Source organism: Castor canadensis, chromosome X, assembly GCF_047511655.1.
Source record: "Castor canadensis chromosome X, mCasCan1.hap1v2, whole genome shotgun sequence".
NCBI classification, from domain to species: Eukaryota; Metazoa; Chordata; class Mammalia; order Rodentia; family Castoridae; genus Castor; species Castor canadensis.
In genome coordinates this window covers 133,620,258-133,633,063 of record NC_133405.1, presented here as the reverse complement: position 1 = coordinate 133,633,063, position 12,806 = coordinate 133,620,258, and the positions used below count along the sequence as shown (strand labels likewise).

General features: G+C 44.2%; 1 protein-coding gene across 8 annotated transcripts in view; it reads left to right on the top strand.

Moving 5' to 3' along the window:
• Frmpd4 (FERM and PDZ domain containing 4) overlaps window positions 1-12,806 on the top strand; it is a 763,802-nt gene that overhangs the window by 233,155 nt on the left and 517,841 nt on the right. For 2 of the 8 annotated variants that reach the window (XM_074064141.1, XM_074064143.1), the window contains exon 1: window positions 10,716-11,176. The exons of 4 other annotated variants lie outside the window; for them this stretch is intronic. In XM_074064141.1, the coding sequence (XP_073920242.1) occupies window positions 11,136-11,176 (41 nt within the window). In that variant the 5' untranslated portion in view covers window positions 10,716-11,135. Of the gene's footprint in view, window positions 1-9,568; window positions 9,933-10,715; window positions 11,177-12,806 lie in introns of those variants that run through there. 2 more of the 8 variants (XM_074064145.1, XM_074064142.1) reach the window with 2 other exon arrangements.

Genomic DNA, 12,806 nt, shown 5'->3' with positions numbered 1-12,806 from the left:
TTCCCACCCATCCTGTAAGTCCTATCTTAAAAGTTTTTAGGAAATTTTGTTTCCCAACCCCATGACCCCGCCCCATCGGTCTCTATCCTCAGAACTTGGCTTGACCCTCCCCCACTGTCTTATCTGCCCTTTTCTTGTGCAGAGTGAGTAGGTTTGGTTCAGTTGAAAACTCAAAGAATGAGAAATTAGGATGCATTTGTTTGAGGACTGCTACCTCCAGTTTGCTTGGTTTGCTCTCTGGCAAATGACTTAACCTCCTAGGGCCTGGGTATTATTTATAAATTGGAGGTAACAATCCCTGCCCCTTAAGATTGTTGTAAAACCCGAGACAACACATGCAAAGACCTTTCTAAACTGGAAACATTGCATCAATGACGTATCATAATGATTACATAGCTTGTACTCTAGTTATTTATATGATTGCCTTGTTAAATCTCTTTTACTATAGTTATTTGAATAAAAGATTTTGTCTTCTTCCCATAACCAGTTGTTAATCTCCTGTATCAATTAGGTATGCATTTAGTGCATGTAACAGAATGCATGATTATCATTGGCTTAAGAACAAACTAAAAATGAGAGAAAAAGAAAGATCTAATTGTCACATACAATGAAATTTGAAGGTCAGAATTCTAGGCTGGTTGTGGAACCCAGTATCATCCAAGGCCAGGTTCTTTCTGGGGCTTCTAGCCCACTATCTTCAACATCTTGACTTTGTTTTTAAGCATTCTGCCTCTTGGTTGCAAGATAGTAGCTGTAGCTCAAGATTTGAAAGCTCTATTTGGAGAGCAGAAGCAGTGAGGGAAGAGGAGAGTACTGGATTCTGAGTGGAGGACATGTTTTAGATAGTCTGGAAAAGGGGCTTCAATTCCACATGAAAAGAGAGAGAGACAGTCGGCTTGTCCAGCAGGCAAGAAAACAGTGTCTACTATAACCCTTGAAATCAAGATGAATCAAACAGGATTCCCTCTCCACAGTATTAATTGAATGAATTAATAAGTAAGATAAATTAACACAAGAATGAGAGTTCAAAAACCTGGAATAACTCATCACAAGTCTACTGGTTTTGTACATACATCTTCCTTAAAGTTACTCTCATAATAGTCTTTGTACAAGAGCAATTTCTCCATCAAGCAGAAGTGTTGTTATTCAAAATGATTTGATTAGTTTTTGTCTAGGCCAAGGCCAAGGTGAAGGAACATTATGTCAGAAACAGAGCATAAAAGTGAGTCTGGATCTGAGAGGTTTCAAATGAGTTTGAAATACTAAAATATGTCTTAGGAAAATATGAGGTTTTATGGGGTTTTTGAATATTGCATAAGAATTGAAAATGTTGTTACAGGGTATGTCACAGTTGGAATTCATATTCTGACAATTACACACTAGAAGAATCTCTTAAATGACCTCTGTCCCCTTTTCTTCCTGTATTTCATCAAAGGAGGACATTCAGTAGGAAAGCAGTAATTATAATCCTACATTGGCAGACTTTTGGTATGTTCCTGAGCAAAATGGGTGAGAGAGAGTGGGGATAAAGATATAAAGGAACTGAGGTGACTTAATAAGGCCTAGTGGAAGGTATATATAACAAATGTGATTCTTAACCTTGAATAAAGTTCAGCTGCCAAGGAACTGAGCTGATAATTTTCTATTTTCTACATACACAGTTGACTGATAAAAGTTTCTGATCTTAAATTTGTTCTTGTAGAACCTTGATTACAGAAATACTAAATGGATGGGCTCACAGAACATCTGACTCTTGGCCATCAAGAGGATCCACTTGTATATCTGCATTGGGAACATGAAAGCTTATTTGAACCCATAAAATTTATAGAGGAAGAAGTCAACACTAAGAAAAGGGAAAGCACATCCTAAGGAGAACTTTTTTTTTTTGTTTGTTTTGTTTTTGTTTTTTTGTTTCACTGTATAGTTTAGGCTGGTCTTGAGCTCATGATCCTATTGCCTCTACTTCCTGAGTGCTGGTATTACAGGTGAGTACTACCATGCCTATCCCTAAGGGCCACTTATATATACAGATTTGGGAATGGAACTGTCACTGCATGAAGGGGTTCCCTTAGCTTTCCAGTTTCCATGTAAAATCACAGGAACTTGAGATCCACACATGAAAAAATTTCAATGTGTCTCACAGACAGTAGAGTCTTACAAGGGGAAAGTTTTAGCAAGAGTTTATTTTAGCATAAAGAAGAGAAGAGCTTATACAGGAAATGGGAGAGAAAGCTCAAAAGGTTGGTTCTTATCTGTGGTCTTTATACTTTCTGAGGTAGCAACCCCTGATCATTAGGCAGTGGTTCTGGGTGGCCAAGATGGGTGCTGTTTAAAATATAGAGATGTGATCTAGGCCTACCCAAAACACAGGGACAATAGGTGAGTTTCCAGATTCCCTCTTACTAGACATGCCTTCCAATTTTCTGTCTCTCTACCCATTCAAGGAGATTTGAAGCTTCTTAACATCTCAAAGAAGAAGGACCCTCTATGTTTCCCTATTTTTGTAACTTAACATCTGAAAGGAGGTGATGGGAGGGGAGCTTGGTGCTATTTTTCCGTTCTTCCTGATTCTGTCTGAGTTCAGCCCTTTTAATGTTTATCATTTCTAACTTCTTTGTTACCTCATCTATCCATTCTGCCTCAGAACCTATATCCTAGTGCCTTGTCCATCAGTCTTTCTTTCTTTTTTTTTTTTTTTGCGATACTGGGGCTTGAATTCAGGGCCAACACCTTGAGCCACTCCACCAGCACTTTTATAGTGATGGGTGTTTTTGAGATAGGGTCTCATGAAATATTTGCCTAGGCTGGCTTTGAACCTGGATCCTCCTGATCTCTGCCTCCTGAGTTGCTAAGATTATAGGCATGAGCCACCAGCACCCAGCCTCATTGTTCTTTCCAATGCCCTAAATGAAATTTAAATTTTTTGAGTCTCCTTCAAGCTAATCAAACATAAGAGGAAAAAACTGAATTATATTGGTAGAACTTGAAACATTTTTATTCCACAAATCTGTACTCAAAAGTTCCCCCTTCTGATGTTAGATTTATCACCAGGAAACAATGCTTCTCATAGTATAATAATGCTCATACTTTATAAGACTTGTCACCACTTAGCTTTCCTGATCTCACCTTTTGACATCCTTAAAATGGGATAATAATACCTTTCTTGTCTAACTTACATAGTTATTTCCAGGACTAATGGAACAAAAGCATTTAGAAAAATGGAACCTTACAAATGTACAGTATAATTTATCTCCTTATTTAACACTAATAAAAATAATAATCTTTAAAACGAGCTTGTCTTATCCAACTTCTAGTCCTTCTTCCAACCTCTGTAGAATATGAAGATATGCATGCAAGATAAAAAGTTAAAAAAAAAAAGGAAGAGAGGGAGGGAGGGAAGGAAGGAAGGAAAGAGGAATTTGGGAAGGAAAGAAACCTTTCGTTTACCTGGTTTCTCAAGAATCCCATTGTCCTTAGATACGTAGGCCAGCGCTTATAACATTGCTTCCTTATTCATATCCAAAGCCCTCTTCAGGAGGTAAATGAACATTTGTACGAAATTCCTCACTTTTAGTGGCTCATTGTGTCACAGTTGCTCTTTTTGTTCAGGCCTGTAGATCCTGTGGCCCTTACCTGGCTGGTTTACAGCCCATTTAAACTCAGTATGTGACAAGGTGAATGCTGCCTTTCTTTCTAAAGCTATCTGTCATGGACATTCCCAATTGACCCAGGCATCCAAGCTAGACCTGTGAGGGTTCTTTGACTCCTCCCTTCCTACCTCAATACATAATCAAGTATGTGGTCCTTATGATTTTATTCCCAACACAATTATCCATCCCTTTACTTCTGCCATAGACTCCTCCTATATTCTCCTACTCGGACCTCTTGTTTCCAGTCTTCTTTCCACAGCCCCCAGAAGAGGCTAATGAAAATTTCCATCTGACAAGATCATTTCCTGTTCTAAGTCACTCCATGCCTCCCTCTGACTTATACCATTGTTCTCAGACTAAGTTCGTATGAAGACAAAGAGGATGTTTGAGTTGGGGTCTAGATTCCTTCTTCACAAGGGGAAATCTCACTCTGTATTTTCTATCTGTATTGAAACTCTTGGAAACAATTGCTTTAGGACAATTTTTTTTTCTCTGTTAAAATTGGAAGCCCACTGACTAATAGCATATAGTCTAGGACCTGGTCTCTGCATGCTTCTCCAACTTTTCTCTCCTCTCCCCTCCCTGTAGGAAAAAGCCTCACCACACTGCCCATAGCACTGTTTCATGTCCCCAACTATCTTATAATGTTGTGCTCTGCAACATGAACGTCCACTGAATCCCCATCCTTACCTTTAGGGTACCTAAATGACATATACCTTTCTTCTATGATTTGATCTTCTCACCTCCAGAAAGCTTTTCCCTTTCCTCCCTAGTTGTTCCTTCTCTCCCTGTCAATCTGTTTTCATTATGTGTTAGTTCAGATGTGAGAAGCAGTAGATGGTGAAGTGCAAAGAACACTGGGTTCCGATCCTCGCTCTACTGCCGACTATGTGTGACTCTAAGCGGTTTACTTGCCCTTTGTGGGACATAGTTCATTCATTCATTGATCCTCCTCCTCACCTCTGGTAGGGGAAACAGTAAATGAAAACTAAAAGTATAGTATGGTATGAAGTGCATCAGAGAAAAAAAAAACAGAGAAAGTTGAATAAAGAGTGCTGGAGAACAAGATTTCTCTATTTGTACAAAATAGATAACTGGGAGAACTTTCCTGGCAGTGAACACATTCTGCTGAGTGCACAGCAGTGGGGTCAGCAGGTAGACCAGCTCATAGGTCAGTGCAGTTACCCAGGGAAGAGATGGTGGTGACTTGGGCATAGATGGCTGTGATGGACTTGGTGAGATAAGTAAATAGTGTGGATTTATTTTGAAAGTAGATTTGAAAGGGTTAATGATTGCTTTGAGATGAGGTTTAAGAGGAAAAACAGTTGAAGGCAGCTCCTGGATTTTGGAACTAAGCAACAAGAAGGATGGCATTGACGTTAACAGCTCGAAAAGAGCAGAGAGGAGACCTCTCTATGGGAATTAGTTTTAGGATATGTGAAGTTCAAGATATCTATTAGACATCAGATAGATGTTAAGTAGGCCATGTGGAGTTGAGCATCCTATGTGGGAATGGTCACATATAGATGATGTTAAATATGATAAAACTCAATGTGGTCACCTAAGAAATAAGCATAGACTGTCAAGGAGAGGAAAGTGTACAACTGCATAGCTCTTGTATAGAAGTTGGCAAGATGGAACATAGTGATCAGAGTGACAAAGAAGATTCTGAGAAGAAGCAAGTGGCAAGGAAGAAAGAAAACTGGGAATTGTGGTATCCCCAAAGCCAAGAGAAGGAAATATTTCCAGGAAGATTCAAATATGAGGAATGAGCACTGCCTGCCAGATTAAGCTACCCTGATGTCTCCGGTTACATGGACAAGAACAGCTTCCATGGAGTGGTGAACGTAAGGCTGATTAGACAGATGGGATAGATTCGGGGTACAGTGGACACAGAAGTAGCAAAGAGAAAACTTCTCAGAGAAGTTTTGCTATGAAAGCCAGCAGAACAAGGGGACTTTGCTAAGAGAAATAAGATCAGGAATTGAGATATTTTTTCAAAACTGGATAAAGGGCAGCATGTTTGAAGGCATTGGAATGACTGAGCAAGTCAGGACAAAATGCTGATGTAGGAGAAAGAGTAAGTATCAGAATGAGGGCCTTGAGCATCCCAGAGAAGCAAGGAGCATATATCCAGAGGGTCCTTGTCTAGAGTGTGACGGTTCCCTGAGGAACAGTGGGAAGTTTGAGCACGAGAGTGTAGCAATAGTTAAGTCATCCTCATTTCTATATGCTATGCATTTTAAGCCAGGGAATTTTAGGGTAACAGGAACCAATGAGTTTTTCTTTATGCCTCTTCTCTCCCTGTCTTCCACATCTAGTCCCTCAAGAGAGATCCTGTTCCACACATACCCCATGCCTGGCTATTGCTCACCACCTCCTTGACATGTTCCTCTTTGAGCCACTGCTATCTCTTGCCTGGACTAATGCCACCAGCTTCTAAGTCATTTCCCTACACACGTACTCATTTTACTCAAGAGTGGCCATTCAAGACAGAAATCAGAACTTGCCTCTTCTGTTCTAAAAATCCTCTTATGGCTCCTGTCCAAAGTCAAATAGTAACTCTGGCCTCTACACCCCCTGAGATCATATCCCTTCCTGCAAAGTCACCCATTCTCTCTTCATTTAACATAATAACCGTTAGACACACTGACTGCTTTCTGATTCTTCAAGCATATACCAGCTGTTCCTGCCTCAGGGCCTCCATGTTTGTTTGGTCTTTGCTGTTCTTTCTGTATGAAATGCTTTTCCATTGCCAACATTGAGTGGCAGCTGTTCCCTATTTATCCTATCCCAGTTTAAATGTTACCTCCTTAGAGAAGTCGTTCTCTATTACTAAATCAAAATTAGTCATCTGGTCACTCCCTTCCAATCAAAGTGACTAATTCTCTGCATATCACAATCTGCTATTTTCTTATTTACAAAGATTTCTTACTTTGTTCTTTATTGTCTTCTCTCCCCCCTCCCCTCCATTAGTATGTAGGTTTAATGAAAACAGAATCTTGCCTTGTTGCCTGGTCTATCTCCCGGTGCCTAGAACAGTCTGTGGTACCCGAGAAACTCCATAAATACTTATTGAATCAATGGATGCTGTGTTTTTACTACTTACTTCCGTTTTCAGGACTGAGATCAGGTGATCTAAATGCTACATTCTGACCAACAAATGCATTTGACTCCCTGTCCTGCAGCTTGCAGCAAAGGAGCCCTTAGATGCTATCCTGTGTGGACTATCCAGCCCAGTAGCAGGTTACCAGCATCAGCTTTAGATGAGGCGGTGTTGAGGAAATTCCTCTCTCTTGCTCCTGAGAAGCCCTCAGAACATAAAATATAATAGAGCTTTGGGCTTTGGTAACTGGTCAGGCATAGTGCTCACCTATGCTCAATCCCAGCAGATGTTTTCACTTTTCCTAACAGTACTCCCTAGGGTCAAGGTACATGTGGAAAATTTTCTACAGTTAATAGCCATGCACCTCAATTCACGTGTAGCCCAGTTTCAGGTGGTCGTTCTAGGTGAAGGAGGGATGTATTGTTATTTCCATTTTACAGGTGGGAAAACTGAGTCTCAGAGAAGTTATAGGACTTGTACTGGCTCTGATGACCCTGATTCTCTTATTCAGGAGCATATTCAATTGTATTTGACAGCGTGTCTGGTTTTTAGAAATGACCAAATGTCACTCAATTCTGTGTAAAGCGAATCGAGTCTTAAAGCTGGGAAATACAGTTTCGGAAATATCAATTTCTACAAGATCTAGAAGGAGCCTTTGAGTTTATCCAGGCTGGATCTAACACTCCAGAAAGTCATATAGGTACTCAAGATCTCATTCTTTGGTTTGTGTTTGTTTTAGGCTGATCTATTTTATGCTTGACAAAGCAACCTCTCCCAGCCTCTGCCATACACATCTGGCCCAAAGAGAGGTTAGGGCTGAGAGACCAGCTTCTTAGATCTCTGCCTGTCTGCCAGAAAGGCTCAGAGGCATAAACCAGATGTGTTAGCATGTTTCAAGGGAGCCAAGAAATAAAGGAGGTGGAGGTGGGGGTGAATCTCCTTGCTTAAGAAAATGCTATCAATCTATTTTAAAAAACAAAACAAAACAAAACAAAAAACCCTACTACATAATTACTCTATCACAGAATAAAGGCCTGGAGAAGCCAGTCATTTCCCCTGTTGACTATTTTGCTATGGAGAATCAGCATCTGTACCATTCATAATTGTAGTACAGAAATTGGCACAGAAAGAAGCCCAAAAACACGCTGTTCCAGGTAGACCAAATGTCTCCAAGGCAGGTTGTCTCTCTATAAGTAAATGCAGTGCTTTTTTGTTACATTCACTGTTTAGTAAGTAGCTATTTGGTATCTGGAATAACCACCCCCCTCCCATGCTGAGGATGGGGAACCCAGGGCCTCCTGCATGCTAGGTAAATGTTCTACCACCCAGCCACACTTCCAGCCCCTAAATAGTTCTTGATTAAGAGGGTATTCGTTATTAAAAGGGTATCCCAATTGTTTTGTTTTCAGAAGAAAGGACTTTTTCGAAGCATATTCTCCAAAGGTATTGCTGTATTCCCCCCTCCATCATGAGCTGGTCTTGTGCTGCCAGATGTTGACTTGGAGATTAAGGAGGATGGTAGTGAAGGGGAAAAATAACCTGGAGAACACAAGACAAACTTCATTGCCATCATCAGTAACCCAAAAGAGGACAAAGGATGCAAGGGAAGAGGAGTGGTTGGGAGAGGGACAAACCTCAACCATGAGGTCACAGAGGCATATGAACTCACTGCGGATGCTTTTGCTGTGAACTTAATGAGCGTGCAATTCATCCAACAGCATTTATTAAGATCTTCTATATCCAAGAACTGTTCTAGGCATTTGGGATCCATCAGTCAAAACCAAAACCAAACCCAAGAAAGATCCCTGCCCCTGTGTCCCTTATGTTCTAGTGGAAGATTCAGATAAGCAGCAGGAATGATAAAAATAAGTTACATAATATATGAGTGGGTGATAAGTGCTATGGCAACAAGAAACAAAACAAAACAACCAGTTAATGGGGGCTTGGAGTCCAGGGTATGAGGGCCTTGCAATTTTACACAGAACTCTCAGAGGTGGCCTTTTGGAAGTGACATTTGTGTAAAGACTTGATAGTGTGAAGAGCTGGCTATCTAGATATCTGAGGGACAAGCATTCCAGGCTGAGGGCCTGGCACAACCATTGCAAAGAGCCCCACCATTGGGGAGCAGCTTGGAGGCCAATGCTGCTGGAGTCTAGTGAGTGGGTGGGAGGTGGGGAGGAAGGAGAGGTCAGTGGACAGAAAAATGGAGGGTCAAGTCATGTGGGGCTTTGTTGGTCCTTGTAGGAGTGCTACTTTGGCTCAAAGAAGAATGGAGAGCTTTTGCAGAGTTTGGATCAGACAAGTAACCTTATCTGACCCATGTTTAAAAAAACACCTCTTTGTCTGGTACATTGAGAATAGACTGTGGCATTAAAAAAAAAGGATTTCGCTTTTTTCAACATGTTGCCTTCTTTATATGACAGGGTTGCTATGAGACTCAAACGCAAAAGTGCTTTAAAAATTATAAAGCACAGTGCAGCCCCAAACTATAATTATTTTACACAAACAATAGGGGGCTCAAAAGCCAAGGTCCCTCTTGCCTCTTCAGATCCATGAGAAGTAACCGAATTCATGACATTGAACTAGTCTGCTACAGGAGCTAAAAAGGATTTGTTTCTGTTTGTTCAAAAAATATGTAATTTTATGCCTGAGTTTTAAATCATTTAGATTGTGCAGATTGCTACTGATTTTATGCTTAATTCGGAAAGAAATGCCTTAAGAAAATAACGTGGAAGTACTAGGCTTGAATATTGAAGACTTTAAATATAACTATAGACCAGGAGAGGAGCAGAAGTCTAGGAAGTTTAAACCTATTTCCTCTTCCTTAATCCCCTTGGAGAGCTAGACGCACTGGCTAGTCAGATCCTCCGTTTCGCGGGTGGCATCTGCTCTTTGCGGTGGCCCGGCCACCAGGTGAATGCTGCCTGCTGGGTGGGAGAACACACACTTTGTGCGGCTAGCTGACCTTCACAGACTCTAGGGAGAAACTGTAAAGGATTTGGGAGAAGACGCCTTGAGACTCTAAGAGAAAGAAGAAGAAAAAGGGGCCCAAAGAAGCCGAGCCTCCGGGGAGATAGAACTGAGTTAATGAATAGGGGTGATTACCCAAGGCAATTATGTAAAAGAGAAGGCTAGGAGTTCTAAATGGCTGCAACTTGGAGTTTACTCTGCCTAAGGTGAGTGTTTAGTGTTTATGTTTATGTGTTTTTGTTTCTCGCAAGGTTTTTTTTTCACCCCCTTCCTCCCCTTTCCCGTCTTCACCGCTCAGTTTAAAAAAGCAGCTTGCTCTGCCAGCTAGACCCCCGTTCTCCTCCCTTCTCTTCCTTTAGATTCTGAGCCCCAACCATATTAGCCCCCCACGACTGGCTCCTGGGACCCTGAGCTCGCTCTTCCTCCAGTAAGGAGCAGCTGTGTTTATCCCCGCACCCCGCAAATGCCTCCCGTGCCTGTTTCGCTGCCACTGCCGTGGTGCCGCTGTCCAAAGAACACACCTTCCCAGCCAGCCCAGCTGTCACGTCTTGCCCCAGCGGTTGGGGGGAAGCAGTGGGAACTCTGCGCTCTCCAAATCGAGCCCTCTGCCCTGGGCATCACCCTTCCCTTCCTCGCGACAAAAGATCCAGTGTCAATCCCCCTTGCTCCTTCCCTAGCTCTAGTTTTGTTTACAGAACAAACCCAGGCTTTGGGCAGCCTGCGGCTGTTGGGGAGGCAGGGGACAGCGTTCACGGTCCTTCAGCATGCCATAGACTGTTAGAGCAGATCTGAAAGATCTGGAGGCACAAGCAGCGGGTGACAGGAGAGTGCCCCCTCCCCCCGGGCGGGTGGGGGTGGGGAGAGGAGAAGGGAATGAGCTTGGGGAAGGAGGCAGGGAGGCAGCTGCAGTGCTGCGAGGGGTGCGTGCGCGTGTGCCAAGCTCGCCCGCCGCCTCCCAGCTCAGTCTGCGCTCCTCGGCGCGGCGCGGCGCGGCGCGGCGAGTGGTGCACAGGGCTCAGGGATCGGGAGGCGGGAGCAGCGCCCCTCGCCCGGGCCTTGCCACCCCAGGCACCCAGCTGTCCCTGGGGCCCGAGCACTCGCCCCGGGGCGGGGCAAAGGACTGGGGCCGCGTTCCCCGCCCCCGCCGCTTGCGCCCTTCCCGGCTCCCTCTCCATTGAGTTTTCCCGAAGCGGGCGCCCATCAATGGTCCTGCTAGGGGATGCACACGCAGCTCACGGCCGGAGGGGGGTAGCAGCCACCGCCTTCAGGTGCAGGCTCTCCCGGGCCGCCGCCGCCACCCGCTGTCGCCACTCGAGCCCCGGGCGCACTGAGGTCCCGGCCATGGGGCTGCCGTTGTTGGCGTGAGAAGGGGCGACGGAGCCACTGGGCTCGGGTCCCCCGCTGCTCGCATGGATGTCTTCAGCTTTGTGAAGATTGCAAAGCTCTCGAGGTAGGGGCTGCGCGGGTTTTCTTTGCTCCAAGGGCCGCCGCCGCGGGCAACTTGGTGCTTGATTTTTCAGGAGGCAGGGGAGAAGCAAAAGCTGGAGAGAGCAGCGGGGCTTAAGATAGGACTGAAACCAGGTGGCCAGGGGCTGCCGTTTTCAACTTATTCCTTACTGGCTGCTGGGGCTTGTGCATCCACGGGTGTAGACCACACACACGGAGACACACGCCCTCACACACATCAGTATTCAGGGCAGTTTGTTTTCCCTTAGGAAAAGCCCAGTGGTGCTTGGGGTCACCCGGATAATTAAGGGCCAAGAGAAGATGGTCGTAATTGTCGCTGCGAGGGAAACTTGGAGCGTGGGTACTTGCCTTCCAAGCAGCAGCGATCCAAAGTACCCCCTTCCTCCCATCCCTAAATTAGAGCTCCACGCCCTGGAAAAGTCAGTTTGTTCCTTAACCCAGGTGTTTCCAGCAGTGACCCAGATGGCAGAGTCATGGAGATAGAAGAGAAAGACTTTCAGGTTTTCTTTGAACAACCATATAATTGAAGAATTAGAAATTTGCTTCCAAGTAGCCTTATTACTGAAACTGAAGACAAATTTCCACAGCAGCGCTGATTGAAGAGGAACATTGCCATTTGGGGGCCACCTAGCTAGGTATTACCTGGTCAGAGCTTCCCTCCTCCTCCTCCTGCCCTTCTGTGCCTCCAAAGTCTTCACTGAGCCCACTAAGTAAAGTCTTGTGCTTATGGCACTAACTGGGAAGAGGCAGATGGAAAACCGTGTCCACCCACTCTTTGCTGCAAGTCTCTGGAAAGACTGGCCCAGCCCTGGAGCTGAGGGAGGTAGTACCTAGGAGGCAGACAGTCGATCAGGTTTTTCCAGGAAGCTGCTGAAGGACTTGTTTGCAATATTGAGGGAATCATTCTAGCTTTTTGTTCATTCTTTAGTATCAGAGTGGGATCTGTTGATTGCATCAGGGAGGGATGAGCAGCCTCCAAACGCCTGAGGCAGACAAGTATGTGGACTTTGCTTTGCTAAATTCGTTTGGGCCACTTCAGAACCGTTCAGTTCGGGTATTGCCATTCAGATGGGCCTCTCTCCAACATCCGCAGGTCTTTGTTTTTCTTGCCCGACTCCACCTGCTCTCTCCTCACATGGGTCAGTCTTCAGGTCACAAGGTTTCCCCAGGGGAAGGGACCCGATATAACTTCCTCTGGGTGAACTGGAGATATTCTGAAGATGGGTAAATGAATATGTGCCTCCTAGAGGCGCCCACGAGAGGTCCCTGCAGATCAGAAGACTGATGTGTTCAGCAGTGAATGATTGTAGTGTGGCAAATTGTTTGCTTTCATGCTGATATCATACAGGGCCATGGCTTCGCACCACTGTTCTATTAACTTCCTGCATGCTTCTGCCTATGGCTGGATTATAACAGCTGTCAAACAATGAACCTTGGTTGGGAAACAGCTGTGGGCCAGTTCAGAGATTGTGTGGTGTCCTCTGTGTGGACAGAAATGTCATTGAAAGGAAGAGAGAAGTTAAGCCAAGAGTATGGTTTAAAGTAGCTCAGAGAGTTTTTGGTGACCTCAAACGCTAAAACCAACAAGATTAACAAAATTTATCTAGAGCCCT